General features: G+C 46.6%; 1 protein-coding gene across 7 annotated transcripts in view; it reads right to left on the minus strand.

Moving 5' to 3' along the window:
• Positions 1-22083, minus strand: part of SLC4A4 (solute carrier family 4 member 4) — a 179576-nt gene that overhangs the window by 15706 nt on the left and 141787 nt on the right. For all 7 annotated transcript variants that reach the window (XM_065634421.1, XM_065634420.1, XM_065634425.1 and 4 more), the window contains 9 exons: positions 21923-22077; positions 21348-21461; positions 19788-19962; positions 15792-15925; positions 12428-12699; positions 9433-9503; positions 7364-7552; positions 4940-5053; positions 4230-4391 (listed from right to left, as the gene is read on the minus strand). In XM_065634421.1, coding sequence (XP_065490493.1) covers positions 4230-4391; positions 4940-5053; positions 7364-7552; positions 9433-9503; positions 12428-12699; positions 15792-15925; positions 19788-19962; positions 21348-21461; positions 21923-22077 — 1386 coding nt within the window. The remainder of the gene's footprint in view (positions 1-4229; positions 4392-4939; positions 5054-7363; positions 7553-9432; positions 9504-12427; positions 12700-15791; positions 15926-19787; positions 19963-21347; positions 21462-21922; positions 22078-22083) is intronic.

Genomic DNA, 22083 nt, shown 5'->3' on the forward strand with positions numbered 1-22083 from the left:
CAGTGCCCAGCACCATCCCAAGCCGTGGCTGCCTCATGTTCCCAGCACAAGACTGCTGCAGCAGCAAGAGCTCGGAGAGGGCGAGCAGACAGAAAATCCTCTCTGAAGTGTGAAGATGGTTTGCGGTGGCGTGAGCCCTTTATCCTGCTGCTCTGCTACGAGCACACAGGACTTCTTTTGACACAGAGGGAGGCCAAGACCGGCACCTTTGTGTGCCGAGTCATCTCGCATCCGTGTGAGCGACAGCCTGGATGTGCACACAGCTTTCAACACTCACGCCACCCTTTAATAAAACCAGCCCAAAGCCCAGTTTTAGCTTTAAGCAGCTGTTGTAGAACAAGTCTCAGTGTAATGACTTAGTGAAGCCTACCTGAAAGCAACCTTACAGATACATGGTGATTGCCCAAAGGTCACGTTTGCCATTCGCTGCCTCACAGCAAGGTCTGACCTCATTTATTTAGGATAGGAAGCAACTGTGGGATCTCAGAGCTCAGATTTAAAAATGTTCTGAGCCGTGCCAACCTGGAGGCATTTTCCTCAACACCCAACCCCTGCTCTCTTGGGGGAACCAACACGGACAGCTGATGGGCTCATACCCCATCAACAGGAGAAGGCTGCCCTCGGTCCTCACTCCTGTTTCAAGCCCTCTGATCTCCTATTTTTCAAATCCCTTCACAAACTAGCACAGGAAATCCACCAGCCACAAGTGCCAAGAGAAGTGAAGAAAACAAGAGAGCCACCAATGAAACGGACCTTCAGAAAAATACCAGAGAAATCCCTAAGGTTTGCTATTTTAAAGATGATTAACCTTCTTTTAATCCTGTTCTATTTGATTTTATTGGAAAGAACAAATGATCCAGACCTACTTGGTGACCCAGGAGGGAAAGCAACCCAGCTCATCTTGAATAGCACTCATTTCTTTCCTAATACATGTGCTGCTTACCTTGGCCGGCTGGCAGCACTGACACAGTCACTCCTTCACACCCTGCCGATACTTTAACAAGGCAGGAACAGAAAAAAAAAACCCTTTTTTTTGGCCTACAGTGCATTTCGTGTGCAGAGGTGTTTTTTGGTGCAGAGTAGCAGGATCCGAGTTGAGACCCCCTCAGTTAAACAAAAGCATGTGCTCACAACCATAACAAAGGAAGCAGGAAATAATTTTTTTATATTAAACAGTACTTCGCTGCAGTGTTTATACTTTGTCACTAAAAAAGTACGCCCGGTGTTGACAGCATAACCACATTCGGTGTCTGTAAGCTGAGAGATGAGGGGCCTCTTCTTCACGGGGGAAGAAGAGAGAACTTGTTCCTCCACACAACAAACCCCTCCCACCCCCTGTTATCCTGACGTTTTCCTCCAGGTAAGGCTCAGGATGGTCTTAAATCACACATGTGTGTCTAACGCTCACAGTGACCACACAAACTGAAACATCGCCCTGTTTTTCAAGTAAAAGCTCCATTCACATAAGAGGTACATTTCCAATAGCTCTCCATACAACTGATGGTGCAGATATCTAAATAATGACCCTGCATTACCCATGTGTCAAGCCAGTCTTTCCTCTCAGGGGTTAGACCACTTGAAACATGCCCTGTTAGCAGGAAGGGAGAGTCTTTGTTCACAGGAATTTAATATTTTTCAACAGAACTGACTATGCAGGGAAAGGAAAAACCCTACAGGCATGAAAAACTGCATAGCGCCAGTCTGGAAAGTTTATTTTAAAAACATTACTACATCCTAGGCTGTTATATGTCAGTGGATATAAAGCTCGTCTTTAAATAACATCCAATTGTGGCTATGCCCTTGGTATGTCCCAAATGCCTTCAACTTATTGCCTGTCTTTTACAGCACTGCAAAGCCAGCACAGCTGTCCCACCTGGGCCACCTCTGGCCATACTCATCACAAGTGGGGGTCCTGCCATAAGCTGCCACCCCGAAATCTCCTTCGGAGTGTCTGACAGCCACACCGAGGTGCTGGGCTTGCTCAGGGGTGGCCGCGACACAAAGAGACCTTGTTCTGCAGATTGCTGGGAACATCTGCCAGCGATTGTCTTGCATGATAAACAGTCATGAGGGCTGGCCAGATCTAGAGAAACTTTGCCCATTGTGATAAGGCGAGAGAGATTTTTGGCTTGGACGCAATCATGCAGCATTGTCCAAAATAAAATCAGGTCACAGCTTAGGCTAAAGCAGAGCTCCTGGGACAAGGAGGTCCATCCAAGCACACATCTTCTCTCCACCACAAGCTTCAGCTCCCAAAAATGGGCACTCACTGCAGATCCAGGCACATCCGTTTATTTCATAGAATAGAATCACAGAACGTTCTGAGTTGGAAGGGACCCATAAGGATCGTCAAGTCCAGCTCCTGTCCCTGCACAGGACAACCCCACAGTTCACACCGTGTGTCTGAGAGTGTTGTCCAAATGCTTCTTGAACACTGTCAGGCTTGGGGCTGTGACACCTCCCTGGGGAGCCTGTTCCAGTGTCCAGCACCCTCTGGGTGAAGAACCTTTTCCTCATGTCCAACTGACCCTCCCTGGCACATCCTCCTGCCATTCCCTCGGGTCCCACATCACAATTAGCCTTCCTCCTCTTCCTTCCTGACATGGTGACAGAAGAAGACACGCAAGGATATCATCAGTCAGCCATAAAACACAGCCTAATGCCAGGGTTCAGGGCACAAAAACCTGGCCACCCGGCTCTTTGTACCTGTTATGGTCCTTAGATCGTACGACAGAAGTGCAGGAAGAAAGCTGACCACAATCGCAAAGCAACTTTCCTTAAAAACAGCAGCAGATGATAGGGGATAGGCTCGGGTCTTTGAAGGACGAAGGTGGTGGTAGGAAAATGAGATGGTAAGAGCTCTTTGATGCTAGAGAGGTTTGAGTTAGCTGGACTTGAGTTTGAGACTAGCTTCTCTTGTGAACCACAGAACTAGAGTCTGTGAACAGAACGGCCATTCAGAAGCACCAGCACCACCAAAACCCAGCAGCTTTGCACAGAAGCTGTGAGGCAGCGATCAGAGAGCCTTCTGCTGGCCTCAATTGTATTCCAGATAAGAAAACGTCAGACAGAATGTCTGCCAAGCATCCTCACTGGAAGACATCTATCCTTCCTAGGTGCTCCTTAACATCAGGCCTGGGGACCTCTTTTAAAGGAATTATCAGTTTTGGCAATACGTATAACTGTATTTGCTGGACATAGTGATCAACGTATTTATGCAAGCAAATACTGGGAAAGACAGACATCAACTTTTCTTCCCAGTTTCTGTGTTTAACTGAATGATTTCTCATCTCCTGGAAAAGCAGAGCATGCCAGATGGACAAGTAGACAAGCACAGAACTTCACATTTATGGTTAGACGCACACCCCCATTACTTTTCTAATTCTTCAAATAGCAGAGTCTGGCAAAATTAGCACAGCAAATGACACCTCTGGAGTCAGGGCTGGTGGATTCTGGAACGAAGTTCATCCAGCCCTCTACTAAGATAGACCAGTACTACCATCACTGATAGAGTTGGAGGGCCAGCAAGGTTAGGAAGGCAGCTAGACATGGTTTAGATCAGTATTCTTTACAAGAGGATTTTTTACTAGCCTATATTTACAAGTAATAAAAGTCTCCTTTGTCCTTCTTCAATGTTTACACTTGGAGAGTGAAGTTCCTGTGAGGAAGGATCAAAATATTGTAAAGATTTTAAGAAAGTTTTGGTTTTACGTTGACATGAAAAGGGGCTTTAAACAAAAGTTCCACCCCTCCAATGAGGGCTGCTCTAATTTTTTCTGGCTGTAGCCACGTCTTTGAGCAGCAGGTGGGATGCGATGGGTCTAAGTCCTTTCTCCCACCCAGAAGGGAAGGGGCAGCTGGCTGCTTTTGTGACATCCAGCTGCTCCTGGCATGTGACCTGTTTGAGAAGGAAAAGGGAGGAGCAGTCCCAAAGCTTCTCAGTGCGGGGACGCTTCAGGCCGCACGATGGTGAAGCCAATCAAAATCAGTTAAGTGCTTCCTGAACGAGACACTGCAAATCGGCCCTCCACAGGGTTCTTGCTTGAGGAGAAAGGCAAATGCTGTTTGCGCAACGCCTGAGATTTTAAAATGAATCAATGGTTTTCCTGTCAAAACCTCTGCATTAGTCAACAAAATAAATAGTCATTAAACACCAGCAATGACGTTTCTGAGGTGGCACATACGCTCAACACCGGCAAACACACGTGCAAGACGCAAAGTGCACCCACCTTGAGCTTGTGCTCCTTCCTGTTGACGATGACGGCTGTGATTTGCTGGTCCATGAAGATGAGGATAGTCACCAGCAGTGCAGGGATGGCTGCTGCCAGGTACACCCACCACGGGTTCCCCCCAAAAGGCGGGATGAACCAACCCCTCTCAGGACTGGTTGGCTTTGAAGGGCAAGGAAAGGAAAGGTTGCATTAGAGCCACAACACAGGAGTGATGACACACTGAATATACTTGTACTTTCATTGAATGGCTACAGGAAAAGGTTTGTGACAACTTCATCCTTCCTGTAAACAGCAACAAAAGGTTCTTAAAAATCAGGCATTGCTTATGGAGGATTATCTTTTGCAAGATGATGGCAGCAAGGTTAGGAGAGGCTTGCGGCTAAGCATCCTTGAGCAGCTTCTCTGAAGTGCTTCCAAGGACCTGAAGGAGGGAACATGTGGTCCCTGGGGTGGCCGAGGACACAGCCCAGCTCATGTGAGTCCTGGATGCCAGAGCCTGCACCACGCAAAGGAGCTGGGAGCAGCTGGGTCTGCCAACATCAGCCAACCAAGATGTTGCTAATAAAAAGGATATAATCTGATTAAAACAGTCCTTTCCAGATAGCTGACTACTTTCCTGTTTCGATGGCAAATCATTTGATACCAGCCAGATGGGTGGAAAAGGGAACCTATTCCAAAGACCACAAAACAAGCTGACAACAACGTACCTTGAATTCACTTGGCACAATTAGTTTTGGTGTGTCCACACCTACCAGGGCATCTATTCCACAGAAAATCAAAATGGACAAGATAATGGCAAAATCACTGATGAGCTTCCGGGCCTGAAACAGAAGTTGATGTCATAGGTAGTTAGCAGCATGAAACATCGTTTCACCCATGCTTTAATTTCTATGTGATGCTCCAGCCTTGCATTTGGTAGCAATATAAGCCAATAATTTATTCTTTCGTAGAAACAAAGGTGCGCATTGTAATGGCCAATGCCATTTTCCTAAATGTGCCTTGGTACTTTATCGCATGGTCTGAAAGCCAAACAATTAAGCCTAAATGGAAGTATGAAAACAAGTCCAAGGAAAAAGAAAACTGCTTTTGTAAGAAACTCCCCTCTGAATTCTTCAAGGCAGTCTCACTGATACTACACTTGACAGCAGCCAACAACCACTAGTATGGAGACCAGAAGCGGTGTCTTAAGAGACTTTTCAGGATCAACTTCCAACATAAACAGATATTGAACATTTAGAAATGAACCTAAAAAAGTAGTGACTTTTTTTAGACATATAAAATATTGTCTCCTTCTGTTTGCCTTCTGATCTCTGATTCTTTAGGGTTCACATATTCATGTTTTTCTATGCAGGGACAGAGACTGTTTTTCTCACACAAGTCAGGCTTCTTGTGTTATCACAGGATTCCTAAGGTATGTGGCTTTACCAAAAAAATGCTGTGTTATCCCCAAAATCCATTCTTTTAATATGACTGATTTTGCAATGTAGATTAAAAAAAAAAATGGAAGGAAAGATCTGCTATTTTACACCAGACAATGAAAATAGTAATGAACTTCCCTTTAGAAAATGAGAATCACAGAATCCTTTAGGTTGAAAAAGACCCTTAAGAACACTGAGCCCAACCATTAACCTAACACTGTCAAGTCCACCCTGACCCATGTCTCTGAGAACCTCATCTCCGTCTGTTCAACCCTCCAGGGATGGTGACTCCACCACTGCCCTGGGCAGCCTGTTCCAATGCCCCACAGCCCTTTGGGGAAGAAATTGTTCCCCAGATCCAACCTCAACCTCCCCTGGCGCAACTTGAGCTGATCAGGTCTCTCCTCAGCTCCCGTTCTCCAGCTGAACCCCCAGCTCCCTCAGCCGCTCCCATCACACTTGTGCTCCAGCCCCTTCCTCAGGTCCGTTCCTTTCTCTCAACTCACTCCAGCTCCTCAAGGGCTTTCTTGGCGTGAGGGGCCCAAAACTGTCAGTCCCTGAAATACAGCAGGGCAGGACCCACTGTGCTTGTTTGTAACTCTGTGATCTCTTCAGCGCTGTTGTTCCTTCCAGATTTCTCGGGTTCACATGGTTACAAGATAAATTGAGCTGCATTCCAGCCTGGATGGAATTTGTTTCCTTTTTATTAAAAATAATAGAGGTTCAATTGTAACGCAGCAGGACAGTAAACATCCACACAGGATAAATCCCTGCGTGTCAGAATGCCAAAACCAGAGGGGGCAGGTGTTGGGGAGAACCACGGCTCTGTAACACACAGAAACCACCAGCTCGCACACGTGTCATGGCAGCTTGAGCTGGGGAGACAAAACAGGCAGATGCACCTACAAGATTCACATAAGGTGGCTGTAAGTCTGAGCAAAATCTTGTTTAAATCAATGCAGCAGTTTCTCAGGTCATCTCTATTTTACAACTGATCCTCAGAGACTAAAGGGAATTTCTGCTTTAGGTCCCCATTGTAACAGGTAGGCCAGATGTGGACTGTACCACAGTTCAACATTTTTGCATTGATTTCTGACTATTTCACATAATACATGGTAACATGAAAGATGTGTCTCTCTTCTCCTTCTACACAGACAGCTCGCTTATTCACATTTACTCACTGACAAAGCAAAAGGCTTCTTTTGTCCTCTCCAAATACTTTCTCTGGCTATAAATAGGCAGACTTCTGCCCTCATGGTTAACAGTCCCTTTTAGTAATTTGATTTCTGCAAACGGTCACGTATTCTACCCCAGAGTCAGTGGGGTATATCATGTGGAAAATGGCCAGGTGAAAGGCCTGAAGGACTCTTGTGATTCTTAAGGCTGATAAACTACATTATTGCATTTCTCAGCTCAGAAATGTTGGTTTCAGCACATCTAAAATCATTGTCGCATCCCCATGACAGATCATGGCTCATTTTGGCTCTTTTGCTGCCTTACCTGTGCCCTCCAGAAACACTGAAAAGCCAAGCAATCCCAGGACATACCTTCCTTGGTTAAACAGTACCATGTTTTTATCTCTACAAATGCAATCTGTCTTCCCTGCGAAGTGTGTGTCCCCATGTGTATGACACCTTTACCAAAACGAAAGCTTATCTTAACACTCTGAAAGAGTAAAGAAAAGAGCCTGCTAGGGTGAAAAGACATACTTACAGTGGTTGGAAAATAGCGACTGGTCTTGAATTTCTTCAGGGCCATGGAGCAGGTGTAAGTGCCAAAAAAGAGGATGAAAGACATGAGGGTGATGTCAGGGACATATTCACAGTTGTTGCCCACAAGTTGCCCTCCGTATTTCAAGCACTCCTTCGTTGTCAGAGATGACCAGTCAATGGTGGTGTTGTACTGCAGAAAAGAAGAGAACATTTCCATGAAGCCCTGCTCGTGTAAACACTGCTCAGACTACGACAGGAACAGGGACAGAGCATCAGGAAAAATACTGGGAGGCAAAGGGAAGCGTGGAGGAGAGGCTAAACCCCCTCTGCTTGTGCGCAGATGGAACAGATTTTAACGCAGGGGATGGTATTACTTGGGAGCTGAGGACAGTCTGGGCCTCGGAAAGAAGACAGAGATCTCGTGACCTCTGCTGTGGTCTGCCAGCCGCGCTCTGCATTTTCTCCAATGGATGGGCCCTGTTGGAAACCTCACGTCAAAGCTGGAGTGGCCCAAGACCACCTCTACATCCACTCCCCGCTGCTCGACCACCGCAAGCAACGCCAAAACCAAACCCGCTGCTCTCCCATCAAGACCAGCACTGTTTCCACAGAAGAAAATCTCCCTCCTTGCCCTTTCTGGAAACAAGGCTTGAGCTTGCACATACTGCAAACATTCGATCTTAATTGTGCTGTTCCACACAACTGGAGTTACCGAAATCCGCTCCGTTTTACAGAAGAGCAGTCAGAAGGATGCTGAGGTTCAGCTTTGACCCACACAGCCGTCCGTCCCCAGGACACCGAAGGAACCCGGTGGCAGAGCCGCTCTCTGCCGAGCTGGTAACGTGCCCAGCACCGCAGAAAAGCCCTACGGCCCAGCTCACCTGCCTGGGCTCACCGCGACACCCACTGATTTCAGCAAGAGCTGAGGGTCTCTTTCTTCCCCACGATCCTGCCAATTAAGAACCTGCTTTTGAATTCCCTTTAATCACTTCTGTTCTGATATGCGTACTTCATTACCAATGATGCTGATTGCAATGGCCAGATAGGGAGGCACTATTCGGATTTAAACTCTCTTTGTCCAATCCAGAGCCTCACCGGACATGGCAGATGATCATCTGTTTCCTAATGCCTGTGGTGGAGCAGAGCCTGTGGAAGTGTCTCTTCACCTCCCTGCAACTCCATAATTTGGATTCTAGGAGAGAAGGGCTTTGGGGTTTTGGGGAGAGAAGGGCTGAGATTACTGTTCCACGAAAGAACAGTCTGGAAATGCAACTTGTTGGGTTGTTTTCTTGTCTCCAGGCCTCAGTTCAGTTCTTTGCCTTCCTCTTACACACGCCTCCCCCATCCCGAGATGGGCAATCAAATGCTGACCCCGCAGAACCCACCAAGAGTTGTTCTTGTTAAGGAAACATAAGCGGTAACGGGCACTTTTCTCCTGACAGCTGGCATTGCATCAGAGCTCAGGGCTGCTCATCGCTTCCTTGGGCGTTGTTTTCCAGGACAGCCTTTGCCGAGGGACCGCAGCCCAACAACACAAGTGGGCAGTGAGGAAACAGGGAGCAGCAAAGGGCACACGAGGTACACGAAGCACAAACCCATCTGACCCCATCAGGCAGTATTTTCCTTTTCCTCATCACCCAAAGCTCACCACTGGAGTGACATGTGGAAAAGCTACAGAAGATCACGGAACCAGGACCTTCCCAAGGAAGGACTGACCACAACACTCCTACCATTACAGTCCTGGACGCGAGGATCTAACTAATCCCCCAGGAGAAACACTTGCATCCTGCCAACACACAAAGATCAGGCTGCCGCTACTAGCAAGCAATTCACGTTATCAAATCGTGCGCACAGTAGCCCATATGCTTCGAGAAATCCTTGGAGGACCAAGTGAGCACGCCAATAGGGGCAGTGTCATATTTCCCCCGTGTCAGGGTAACGAGGGAGCTTCAGAGTAAACATCTTCTTCATGCGATCAATTATTGATGTATGGGCATGGCTCAGCAGAAACACAGGGCAGTGACAGACCTCAGACACCACCAAATCCCTGCCCTTGCAAAGGGCACTTACCATGTCCGTCGAAGAATAGAACAGCTCATCGGCTGACGGCACTGTTGTCCTGTTAAATAACGAGCTATTAACTGCAAGAGAGGACAGAAGAAGGAATACCATGAGCATGGTTCCAGAGGAAGGAAAATAAATTGCAACTTTTATTTGTTACTCCATCTTTCTTAAAAAAACCCCAAAACAACAAAAAACAAACCATCAAACTGTTTGCAATCTCTTTGCTCAACTAAAGTGAGTCTGAAGTATTGTTTCGGACTGAGTCAAAAGCAACAATCATAAAACACTTGCTAAAAAGCAAACAAAGGTACCCACCCTCCCCAGGACAACCCCCAAAAGCTTATCCACCACCGCTAACAACACCGCAGCAGCAACAGACATCCCCTACACTGCAGGAAAATCACTGGAAAGAAAGCACTTGCTACTGCATTACACTTTGTTTCCTAGAACCAGGAATCCCCTTTTGCTAATCTGCCATTTGCATTTTTATTCCATTTCCTGATGCATGAGAGAAGGCTTGCAGACTTTTGGGAAGAAATATGAGCATAAAGAATAATTGATGTCCTAATGGTTTCTTGGTATCTGCTTACAAAACCTTCCGCAGCAAGGCTTTGTAGTCTTCAGCTTTCTTTCAAAGATAGTCCTTATACTGCTGGCATTTCAGCTTTCCTTGAGTTAAGCTCAGAACTCCTCGCTTATCCGATGCTGTGCCATCCTCCTCTGTGCATTGGGCCCAGAGCTGAAGGACAAACAGCAACCCCAGCTCCCGGGGCAAAATCCATCCGTTCCCAAGCCCCCGGCCACTCACACGTGTTGAGCGGGAAGCAAATATCATACAGGGCTTTTAAAACCGCAGGATGTGGAGAGTGAGGCCGCTGACGCTTTGTGGGCAAAATGTTACAGACTGGCTCTGACCGCGTGGCTACAACCATGTCTACAGAGCAACGCACCACCTTTAAAAACGAGCCAACTAAGAGCAGTTGCAGAGCCCTTCCGTGAAAGCGCTTAGCTTAGACTCTGTCCTGGCTGCTGTTTGCTACTTTGCTGCTGATTTACTATCGGATCGTAAGAGAAAAAATTTCCTCTGCAGCCGTGATGAGCAGCTGACGTGGAAACCTGTTTATTTAAGGAGCAAGAATTAAATCTGTGCTGTCTTTTGCTGATGGATGCTGTCTGGGTTTACGCAGACACGCAGCTATGCAGACACATGCATGCGTCAGTGTATTTCAGACCTGTGAAAGGCCAAACCGTCAGCGTCAAGACCGACACGCCAGCAGCAAACAGGCCACTTGTTCCTCTGGAAAATTCCTTGCTATTGTGCATGAAATCCACCGTGGAAGGAGACGCCACCAAGTAAGGGATGAGAACAGGCAAAGGACTCAGCTCGTGTCACTTGCTCTGAGAACTCTGTAACCCTGGCACTAGCTTTACACACACGAGTCTAGAATTATTTTCTGAGCTTGTCCTGGACTGAGTTTAAACGGGGAATCACTCTGTCACCTGCTCCATTCCCAGACAGTTTGCTCTTACAAATCTTCTCCCTCAACTTCAGCAGCTTCCGAGCTTCATGCCCGAGGTGCCACGGACTTGCAGTTAGTGTGGCTGGCACCAAGTCCCTGAGGGCCACCTGGACAGATTGCTGTCAGCACCTCCAGCGTTTCCTGGTCACTTCTACTACTCAAGGTTTGTTCAATGCTATTTGAAAAACCAAGGAAGAAAGATTTGGAGATTATAACAATAAGGTCATCTTTACCCTCCAAAACAAACATCCGGGTAAGAGGCAAATCAGATGAAAAGAGAACCACACGGCAGTGAGGGTTTGTGAACTTTATCAAACCACACCTGCTAATCCTCCCTCCACGTGCTAACAAAGGTAAAGACCAGCTAGTATTTCCAGGCATAAATCTCTTACGAAACAACGCACGGGCTTCTGCCAGACGCTCGGTTTCCCCTGCACATTCCAGCCGTGCCGCTGAGTTTGCCCTGTGCGGTAAGGTCGTGCCCCCAGGCATTTAGATGGGAAGCGGAGACTTTAATTTCAGCATTGCCTCGTTAAAGAGAGACATCAGAGACTGAACCCCATTGTAGCAAGTCCTCAGAGTTTCGTCAAGAGAAAACACCCTGCCATTCAAACGAAGACAGAACTAGACCAACACCCCAGTGCTTGCAGAGATCCTACATTTAATAACGAACGTAAGCACACGGTTCCTGTGCATGCAGTTCCCGACACCTCCTGCACAGAGGTGGCCAGCAGCAACCAGAAGCTTTTCCTGTTTGACAGGTATGTCGAGATAACCTCAAGTTTACTTTGAGCACAAACCAAGTTTCTTACTCAGTCCTCATTGTTTGAAGGGTCCTAGGAGTGGCCACAGCTTCCCTACTGGTACGAGCCAGCGTTCTTCTGTTTGTATTTGGGTTTTGTAACCTCTTGTTCCCGGTTGCATTGCCAGATCTACAGACATGCTGGCTATACTTGCCGTGCAGCCCACGCTCTAGTGATAGGCTGAACTGTTGGAATTGTTTGTGCTTTTCCACTCACACACAGCCAGGAGGGGCAAAAACACCCACGTCTGGCAACACCCTGAACAAATCCGGTTCCGGCACCTGACAAAATGGCACCAGCAGATACCAGGAGTGACCTAAGGACCACAGCAGTGACTTCGCCACCACTTCTGCCCCTTCACCCACCCTCAGAGGAACGCCGTCCAGAATGAACAGCCACGGGGATGCAAGGAGACAAGGGCACGGACACAGCTTCTCTACTTGTCACGGCACTCACATGAGGAGTCCCAGAAAGTCTGGCTAGAAAGACATTCCAGTTGGCACTTCGGGTGAAATTCACCCCTCAGCTTCAAAACAAGGCTAAGATAGGATATCTGCAGAAAACTGATACAGAAGGATTAATCTACCCATTTATTATTTGGGGCCCAGCACAATAGAGATAGAAAGCAAATGCCATCTCCTACCTGCAAACTGGAGAGCTAATAAAATATTCTCTTACCTGGATCTAATGGTTCACAGGCACAAGAGTAATGCGTGATATAGTCCACCTTGAACTCGGAGTTGATCGGGTAATGATCTGCCAGCTTGATCATCTTCTTAAAAGCGTCGTAAATGAAGATGAAGCTGATAAGGGAGGAAAAACCTTCTTCGGTGAAGCGGGTGAAGTACTTGACCAGGAAGCTGGCGTCGGTAGCCACGAGAATGAGACACTGGAAGGCTGACCAAAGGCCGATCCAGAGTCGAAACTCCAGGTAGTCAAAGTCATTGTCTCTGCAACCAGAGAGGGGTGGCAGGAAGGGAAAACACCGGGGGTTAGGGAAATCCAGACAGGATCATGACTTCCCAGTGCAACGTGGTGAAAACACAGCTTCTGGGACCTAATTTACACTCAATGAGAGTGTTCCCAAGTGCTAAGCTCTGTTTTCAGGCAGCCAACTCCATCAATGTACATGGCACAGTTTAATAGTCGAGGTGGCAGAAAAGATCAGTCTTGCTTACGCCTCCACTAATAAACATTACCAATTAATTCAAGCTCTTTCTAGGCTTCCCAGTAAAAATCCTCCCTGGCAAACACACCCAGAGCTGTAAAGGATCAAACATCCAGCTGTCCCCACCAGGAGCAGCTCAACACGGACAGCTTGCCAGCAGCTGAAGATGTAACCACAGTTTACAAAACTCCTTCACCAAAGCGATTTCCTGCCAAGGCGCATACTGAGGAGCCTTCATTTCCACGTCTCTATATTGCACTATCTGCAGAAATCAAAATACCAGAAGTCCCAGCCAACGGCGGGACTCGAGGGTGACTTCCTAGTGCATGGGGTAAAACTGCAGAGTAGAGGAGAAAAGAGTGTCCGAACGAGGGAACTACAGCCCTGTGATCCTCTCACCCCGAGAGTCTGACCCAGAAGAGGGGTAAGGAGCAAGAAAGAAACAAAGTGATGATTTTAAAAAGATAAAAAAAAAAAAAAAAGAAAACCAAATAAAAGACCCCAGTGAGAGCTCTTGGAAACATCCGGAGTCAGAGCCTTGGAGAGATGGAGCTGCCATTCTTCTGACTGAGCATGGAGAAGACGGCTGGCAGAAGCCCAGATGCCATCCTGACTGCACAACACTGGACAAATTCAAAAGGTTTTAAAATAAGCATTTTTTTTCAGCCCTCAAACTCCTGCAGCACTTGGGAAGCTCACGGAGCAAACGAGACAACACAGGATATTTCACATACAGAATGCAACAGGCTAAGTACTTTTAACGTGATTAATTTTCTTTCTGAGGTCTCTGGAAGGGAAGCTCGCCCAGCAGCCCGGTCTTGCGGCTGGAAAACAGAAGGGCTGGGGCCCCGCTGCCCAGGGAGCCCAGTGCCGCCCTCCGCATCGCTTCCCGCTCGGAAACACAGACTCACCTCACGAGGGGCATTGGAGAGACTGCACGGGAGCAGAGCTCACCGGCCAGAACACGAGCCGACCCAGCTCTGTCGTGGCACCCACCCGCTCTGGCAGCAATGTGGCAAACGCTGCCCCTGCAGACGCCCAAAGCTGTACAGCACCCACATGTACGCCGGGCTTTTTTTAGATATTTCTCCATACACACCCACAGACCAAACTTTGAATGAATCCATAGATGGGAAGTCTTTCTAATTTTGCTCCCAGTAGGGATCAGGGGGTTGTGAATATGAACAACCACAAACGCATTATTGAAAAATCACAGTATTTGATTCCAATTTCCTTGTGAGAAAGACTCCCTCAAAAAATCCTGCCATTCTGCTAGAGCAGGTTGTTAGGACAACAGCTTTCATAACCACCACCTCCTCCTCGGGTTAAAAAAACCCAACCTTCTCCCTCTTGAAATTGTAGAAAGTGTTTTTCTGTCTTGCTGTTTTCCTTCTGAGTGCTGCGCCTGGGCTCTGACCTGCCTGCCAGATGCGAACAGCTATAGCACATTTATTCCTGATGTTATTCATTTATTCCAGTTGAAGAAAGAAAAGAAAGGTGCCCCCATCTTGCTCTGCTGCTGTGTTCTCACCACTCGGAAGCTTCCAGTAACCCTCCCCGGCCTAGTCTTATTTTCTAGCCATTTTTTTTTTGCCTCCATCCTTCCCGTAGGGGAAGAGCTGCTGCAATACTACGAAGTGAGTTAAGTAACCAAACAAAATCATCTCACGCCAGAAGAGTCCAGCGCAGCGCTGTATATGTGTGATCACATAAGAACACCCTGTCTGCCTAGGAGAAGCTCTGTGCCCCAAGAGACCTCTGCAACATGTAGGCGGACATGATTATGTGCTCTCAATTATTTCTGAGTACCTACCCACAGAGATTATATATAACGAGGAAGGAGATACAATTAAACAACCATACACCATGTCTCCTGCCTCATTGCAACCCACAGCCATGTTCAGCTTAATAATTCAATAGACCTTTCCTAAAAATAACCACAAATGGCCAAAGAGCTGTTCCATATCACAGGCGACTGCTTTTGAAAGAACGTTGTCAATCCAAAAGCTCTTGGTTTTGTGTACCGACATACAGGTCTTTCAGAGCCTACACAGCTGTGGACACTCCCTGACGGGGGAAGTGAGGACCACATGTGATTTGGGGTGGTCTCTGTATAACCGAAATGATCTCCTTGCAAAACACCATCTGAAGTGTTAGTAGTCCTACATGGAGAATCATCAATTAATATAAACGTAACATCATCAATGAATACGCTGATCCCTTTAGCAACGCTCATTATATTTTGTCAGCATTGCAGTTATGGGAGTAATGACTGAGAACACCTAATAAAATGGGCTCCCTTTAGCTCCGGGTTTCAGCTACCATCACTGCATCAATGTTAACGTGGTGGGGAGGGAGCAAAACTTCTTCACACCAGTAAAGAAAACAAAACAAAACCAAGAGCATTTAATGCAGCAAAGCTCCACTGAAGAATTCAGGGGACAAACAGAAATCGACAGCTGTTTCTATCATAGGTACTTCTATAACTAACAACAACTATTTCAAAAGCATACTGATGAAAGGACAAATTTTTGGTAACCTTGAGACCTGCAGGATTTTGTTAGTGTAACCACCAAGAGTTGGATTCCTTTCTTTGCTTCTATGGGCAATACACAGCAATCAGGGACAGACTTGGCCAAGAATTTCCAAGAGGCCCCAAGGAAACAGGCACCCACCCCCAGGCAGTGCTCCGGGACACGCGTGTCTGTGAAAATCCCAGATGTGATCACACTGCAATCTCAACAAGGAACAAACAGACATTTCATTTCATGCACTAAATCCCCTCCTTCCCAGCTAGCCATCTCATTCCCTAGCTAGGATGTTATTAGTGATAGAAATTCCTTCCCCTCCTCCCTCCTCCGCCCCTTTACTTACTTGCTGAAATTAAAGAGAAGCCGTTCAAAGACAAGGACAGGTCCTGTGCTGCTCAAAATTGTGAGTGGCTGACCAGCAAAAAGGCAAAATATCGCTCCGGTGACTGCCGTGCCCAGAAAGCTCTCCAACACGCCCTGCGGTAGACACAGGAGAGACGTTAGTTCCATTGAATAACCCTTCCTATTTGCACTGCTGCAATAAAATGAGCACTTATACCAGTAACCACCAGCCGTATGCTGGTATGTCCAAGACTAAGTGAAGAACATCTTCTGCCCTCTCCTGCAGTTGCACACAAAGATGTGTTCATCCCATCCAGCTCCTAGTTACTCAGGATAAGCAGCAACCCTCCCAGTTATTTCTGCAGCCCAGAGTTTAATAACACCACGTTGTGTTTTATGTTAGACAAGGTGAAGAGAGTGTTTTCAAAGAGCACTTGAAGGAGTTGAGAACTCACTCAGGATCTCCCACATCTTGGGCTCTACAATTACCTTCAGCATGTGTGGCAAAACAGCTTCACTGGAGAATGACAAAAGATCGTGCTTGATGGGACTCTTGGATTTTCATGTAAACTATAGCTGGACAGTATCTACTGTTAGAGTGCCAAACACAGATGCAATATAAATGGCATATTTTCTTGCCAATAAAACAAAATTGGCATAATTAGTTTGACCATACCTCATTTGCTCTTATGTAAACTAATCTGTTTGCACCTGACTGAGTTTTAAAGGAACAACAAGAGCATCGTCTTCTACTGCACCAGATGCGCGGTCGCAGCGTCACCCTCACCCAAGAACCAGGGCCGACCCGAGCAGCGGGTTATGTGCTCTGGTGTGGCCGTGTCAGAATCAGCAGCCTCATTCATACTGCATGGGCTGTGCAACCAGCAACTAATGGCAAATAAACATGCAGAATCTTCTTCCCATCCCTGACAAACTGCAGGGTTGGGGCTGCAGTTTTCCTGACTTATCGGTGGTAACATGAGGAAAATAAATTTAAGTTTTGTGTCTTTCTTGGAAAGACCCAAGTTACTGTTTACGCTGAGGAGAGTATGTTCATACTGTCATATGTTAAGCCATACGACAGGAGAGTATATACTTTTTAATCTACTAAATTACTAGCAGAATTTTCTCTAAAGCAATCATAAACGATTTTTCTGGCCACAAACTTGTTCTCAAAATACCAGTGGCCAAGCACTGTTGTTGCTGGGTAATTAAAGGATCAGTATGACAGCTGCACAGAGAAGCAAGAGCTAAGGAAGGTTTACAAGCTGCCTGTTCCTGACACACATTCAGCCACTCGTCAACCTAAAGAAGCTGCTGTAGAGCTGACAAAACAATCTTGCCTTGGCAGGCGGTGACATCCCTGGTGTTTTGTGGTGATGCTCGTCGCTAACAGCCGCACTTTGCGGGGATCAGCGCCAGGGGACCTGCACGGGTGTTTGCAGGGGTGCGGACGGCAGCCAAACCTGTGCCTGCCTGCCTGCCTTCGCGGGACCCTGAGGACGAGACAGTCGCTCCTGGGGCACAGCTGATCCGCCTTCGCTCCTCCCGCATTACTCACCCCCAGGGCCCTCGCGGCCAGCGCATCTGGAACCTCTTTTCCCTGCATTCTTCCACGTGTCTGTAGCTAAGAATAGCGTCTTTTCTCAGAAACATAAAACTCTGAGGTGAGCTTTTACAGAAATGCTGGCTGTGTCAGGCTCTCCAGGGCAGGCAGCACAGCACGAGTGATTTTTAGCGCCTGACCCAGAGGCAGTCACATAATTGTTTACAAGAAACAAGAAGCAGAAACTCTGATGTGGTAACCCCCAAAATATACATATATATATATATTTTTTTTTTTTTTTTTTCTGTGAGGACAAAGCAGTGCGTTCCTCTCCTTCCCTCGCATTTCTGAGTATAGAGATTCAGTGCAGCTTGTGCTCTTGGATGTCTTACAGGACCCTGCACCTCCAAACTCCATCCCAGGGCAGGAACACACAATGTTTTGGGCAACGCTTGACATGAACCTGGACTCTGGTCCCACCTCGCAGCTCCCTGGAAGAACAACCTGACCTGGGCACCTTGGAATGCATCAATCCTTCTCCGACGATACAGAGGCACTTGAGCATGAAGAACCCACCATTTGCCTCTTCTCTTGAAAGCTACCAGTCAAAAACCTTTCCAGGCTCCCACACCAGCCAAGGGAACTAAGGCCTTTTCAAACAAGGATGGTGAGTAAAGGATTGTTGAAGGGAGATGGCAAAAGAAAAGCCAGTTGTGCCCAAACTCTCTAAGCCTCTGATCCACAACTGAATTGTTCAGAAAAAACCTGTTGGTGCTTCAATTTTAAATCGGTAAGTAAATAAAACCCAGGAAATTCAAGTGGTTGTTGTACGTGAGAAGCGAGTAAATGCTGAAGTGCACAAATTAGAAAATAACAGACAGTATTGTCCTGTGTTGAGCCATGGCTATGTTACAAAGCGACTGGAGGCACTGGGTTTTTCTAGCAACTCGATGATTTTCCTGCATTTGCTCCACTTTTGTGAACTGAAATTTCATGTAAAACGGCTACAGGGAGCACGCAGCCAGGGAGCGCATCCAGAGATCCCCTCCTTGCTATCAGCCCTCATCTCTGGCTGCACCCCCAAATCCATCTGCACTGAGAACAAACCTCTGAGAAGTGAGGGATAAAGAATTTGGCAGGACTCACGTCTCAGACATAATTATAGAGAAGTTTCATGAGGTCCTTGGAAGAAAGATGGGGGCCAAAGGCAGGAATCTCCTCCCCATGCAGGGCAGGGGCTGTGGGTCCAGCAGCCAAAACAAAAGACAGCAACTGCACGTGTCTTACTCAAACAGCACAACCAAGTGCAAGCAACAGGACTGTCACTGCTTAATGCAGCAGTAGTTTCAGCATTGGTCACAGGAATGACACCTTTCCAAGTTCTTGAAATGCAAGGTGCTTCTTAAAAAAAAAAAAAAAAAAAAAAAAAAAAGAGAGAGAATTTTTGTCACTACTGCAGAGCTGAGTTTTGGAAGAGGTAAATCATATTTGTACAGGGGAGAGGCAAGTTTGGCACTCCACCAAGCTACTGACTTACTCTAGCCTGTAATTTATGATAGGGATGCAGAGAGCTCTGGATATGTGCCCCCCTTTTCTGTGTTTGCTTTCATTAAACCTGCATAAATGAATAAAGAAGTCATTGTCACTATGAGCTGAATTATTATTCTGACATTCAATGTGGCTGCACTGAATCTATCTAAATACAACCTCCTATGTTTCCTTCCTATTCAGAATGACAAAGGAAATCTAGAGCGCACTGCTAGAGCATAATTCCGCTCCAGTCAAACACGAATAACCTACAGCTGTGTTAGTAGAGAATCCCTTCTTTATAGGCTTCATCTAAAACAGAGTCATGCCTTGAAGCCCCTACTTCTGTCTTTACTGCCGATCCAGCCTGTCTCTGGATTTGCAACATGGTTCCCAGGATCTGATCTTCCACTGTTATGAAATCCATCTTTCTAAAGAACTTGCATTTTTCTCCTGTGTCACATCACTCAATTCACTTGCTTTCCTGTGAATCTTAGGATTTTCTTTTCATCAGAGAGGCAGAAGTCCAGGGATTTTAAGAGTCACGCAGAGGATACAGCGTTATGCTCTGATGCCATGGAAAATCTGAAGCAGACTTAGTAAATTTAATTGGACCAAAATGGTACAAGTGAGACACAAACACCAAGAGCAGACCAAAGGAACTTCTCTATATAGAAGGAGCAAGGACCTTCTCTGCTGCCTGGCCATCTTTCAAACACCATTTAAGGCAACTGCTCATACAGTTTTTCAAAGGTCAGCTGCCCAACAGCAGAGAAACAAGCCAGCTTTCAGTGGAAACACAGGATACCTACACTAACTGTACCCAGAATTCAAGCTTTGTTGGTGGCCAAACATCTGTCTATGTGACTGTCGACAGCAAAAGGCCAATGACTTATTTTGTTGCTTCTGAAAGCAATTGCTAACCTGCATGTTTTCTGTAGCGTCACCAAGCAAACCTCCAAAAGTGATGGCATTGGTCACTGTGGCCAGGTAGATGAAAAGAATGGCTGAAAGGGCTTGAATATTTAAAGCATCGTAGAAGTCACTGGCGAAGAACGGTGCTTTCCTCTTTATATCTTTGATTAAGCCACCACAGAATCTGAAAAGACAAGCAAGAGAAGACTTGTGCAAAATGTTTTATAGTGAAAGTCACCATGATAAGTAATCAGAAACATTTCCAGAAATGAAGTATTATCTGAAAAGAGTGAGATCATCACATTACATAATAGTCTTACTGCAACTGTGATGGTCCAGGGATATCACTGAGATAGTGCTGTAAAGAAAGATAATATCTTGAACATGTGATGCAGCTGGGCAGAGACAAATTTTAGGAGCACAAGTCCTTCTTCTGCTGAAACAGATCACAAAAGTTTGCAGTTCAGGAAACTTGTCTTTTTTTCCCTCCCAACTATATTGGTTGATGTAATAAAATACATTAACTCTCATCTAAATCCCTGCCTAAATTTCTCCACATGTCAGACGCAATGGTTGAGTGAGCCAAAGAATCTGCTAAATGGAAAAATGCTTCAAACCATTACCCAGAAAAAGAACTGGAAGTAAAAATGCAAGTAAGTGAAATCATCTTGGAGAACAAGAGAGCTCCACTTGCAAACATACTCTTTGCACGATCACAGACAAGACAGAATTCAACTCTTATCGACTTCATGTGGCTCTGACACTGCCAGCACAAAAAACCTTTTTCTTTTGCCTCTATTTCCCTTGTACACAGTTCACCACAGCCAAGGCTGTCCAGATGCTCTGTTCAACAGAGACGCGCGTGGCAGGTGGGCACACACGACTTTCTGACCCAGAATCAGGACGTATGAACCGCCTTGTTCACACCCATTTGTCATTTCACACTTTCAGATTTTTCTCCTAGAATTTAGATATTCTACTAGAACCAAAAAAAACTATAGAGTGGGAGGGAGGGCACAATACCTCCACAAAAACCTGGTTTATGGCCATGTGAACTGCATTCCCGTGCTGGTGGACTTCTGTGTGGCACACAAGCAGAGCAATACAGCACAGTGAGGCCTGGGGCTCTGTCACCTTCTCTATTTCTATCCCATAAAACTCTTCATCAGTGCAATTCAACTACAAAAGGAATGTCTGGAAAAGAGAACGTCTGCTTTTGGCTAAAGCACTTCCAGTGATCTGAATGGAAAATGTAGCTTTACCTGCCACATTCACATCCCTTACAATCTAACTTGACGGGCACGCTGACTTCCAACAGCCAACACCTCCACCTTGGCCTTCTGGCGTTTTTGAGTGCCTTTGCGTTTTGAGATGCTTCGTAATTTGCCAAGGCTGGACGTTCAGAACCCTTCTGACAGTCTCAGGCTGGGCACTAGAAACCACAGGACATGTTTTGGGGTGACAGCTCAGCCTATACAGTGTGTTGGGATGGAAAGCGGAAGGGCCAAAATGGTTCTGGAAGGAAACGTTGCCCCCTTGGTTGGGTCACAGCAGGTACACGACACTGACCTGCCCGTTCGCTGCAGTTCTTCACAGTCTCCGTGGCCCCCACCGCCGTGTCCTCCATCGTGAGGCGTATCGCCATTCATCTGTAGATTTTCTCCACCAGAGTACATGTTTTTCCTAGGCAAGAAATCAACCCAAGGGTCACTGCATTGCCTGATGGCTCCACACAACAAAACCCATATACAGTTCCTCCAAAAAAGTGTTACACAGCCTTCCCTAAAGCCATGTGGTTGAAAGGAGACTAGAAGGTTGACCTGCCAGCAGCCAGACTGCAATGCTACATGTTAAAAAGACCACGCAGAACCCCAAAAATAGTCTGGATAACCGTATATATGTTATCATGTGCCTACAACATCACCCTAAAGGGTACAGAAGTGCAAGAACAACCTCCCTCCAGCTATAACAAATGCAAAAATATTTCTAGTGCTTTCTAAATGGAGACAGACAGATGCAGGTCACTCTGCAGTTGCTCAATAAATGTGGTACACCCATAGCAGCGGCTCTTCTCGTCACCTTTTCAGAATGGATGCACACTGCCCTTCATCACGGAGCTACACCTGCCTGTCCCCCGCTGGTACCTTTTATCTGAAGATGGGAGAGACTTGGGGGGCTCTATCCGAATGGCGGGATCCCATTCCCCAGGGGGGAGCACAATTACTTCATCCAGAAACTCATCGATGCCAGCGATCAGGTCCTGCCGGTCCTTGGCTTTATAGGCAATGTCATGGAACACCTGTGA

Source organism: Caloenas nicobarica, chromosome 4, assembly GCF_036013445.1.
Source record: "Caloenas nicobarica isolate bCalNic1 chromosome 4, bCalNic1.hap1, whole genome shotgun sequence".
NCBI classification, from domain to species: domain Eukaryota; kingdom Metazoa; phylum Chordata; class Aves; order Columbiformes; family Columbidae; genus Caloenas; species Caloenas nicobarica.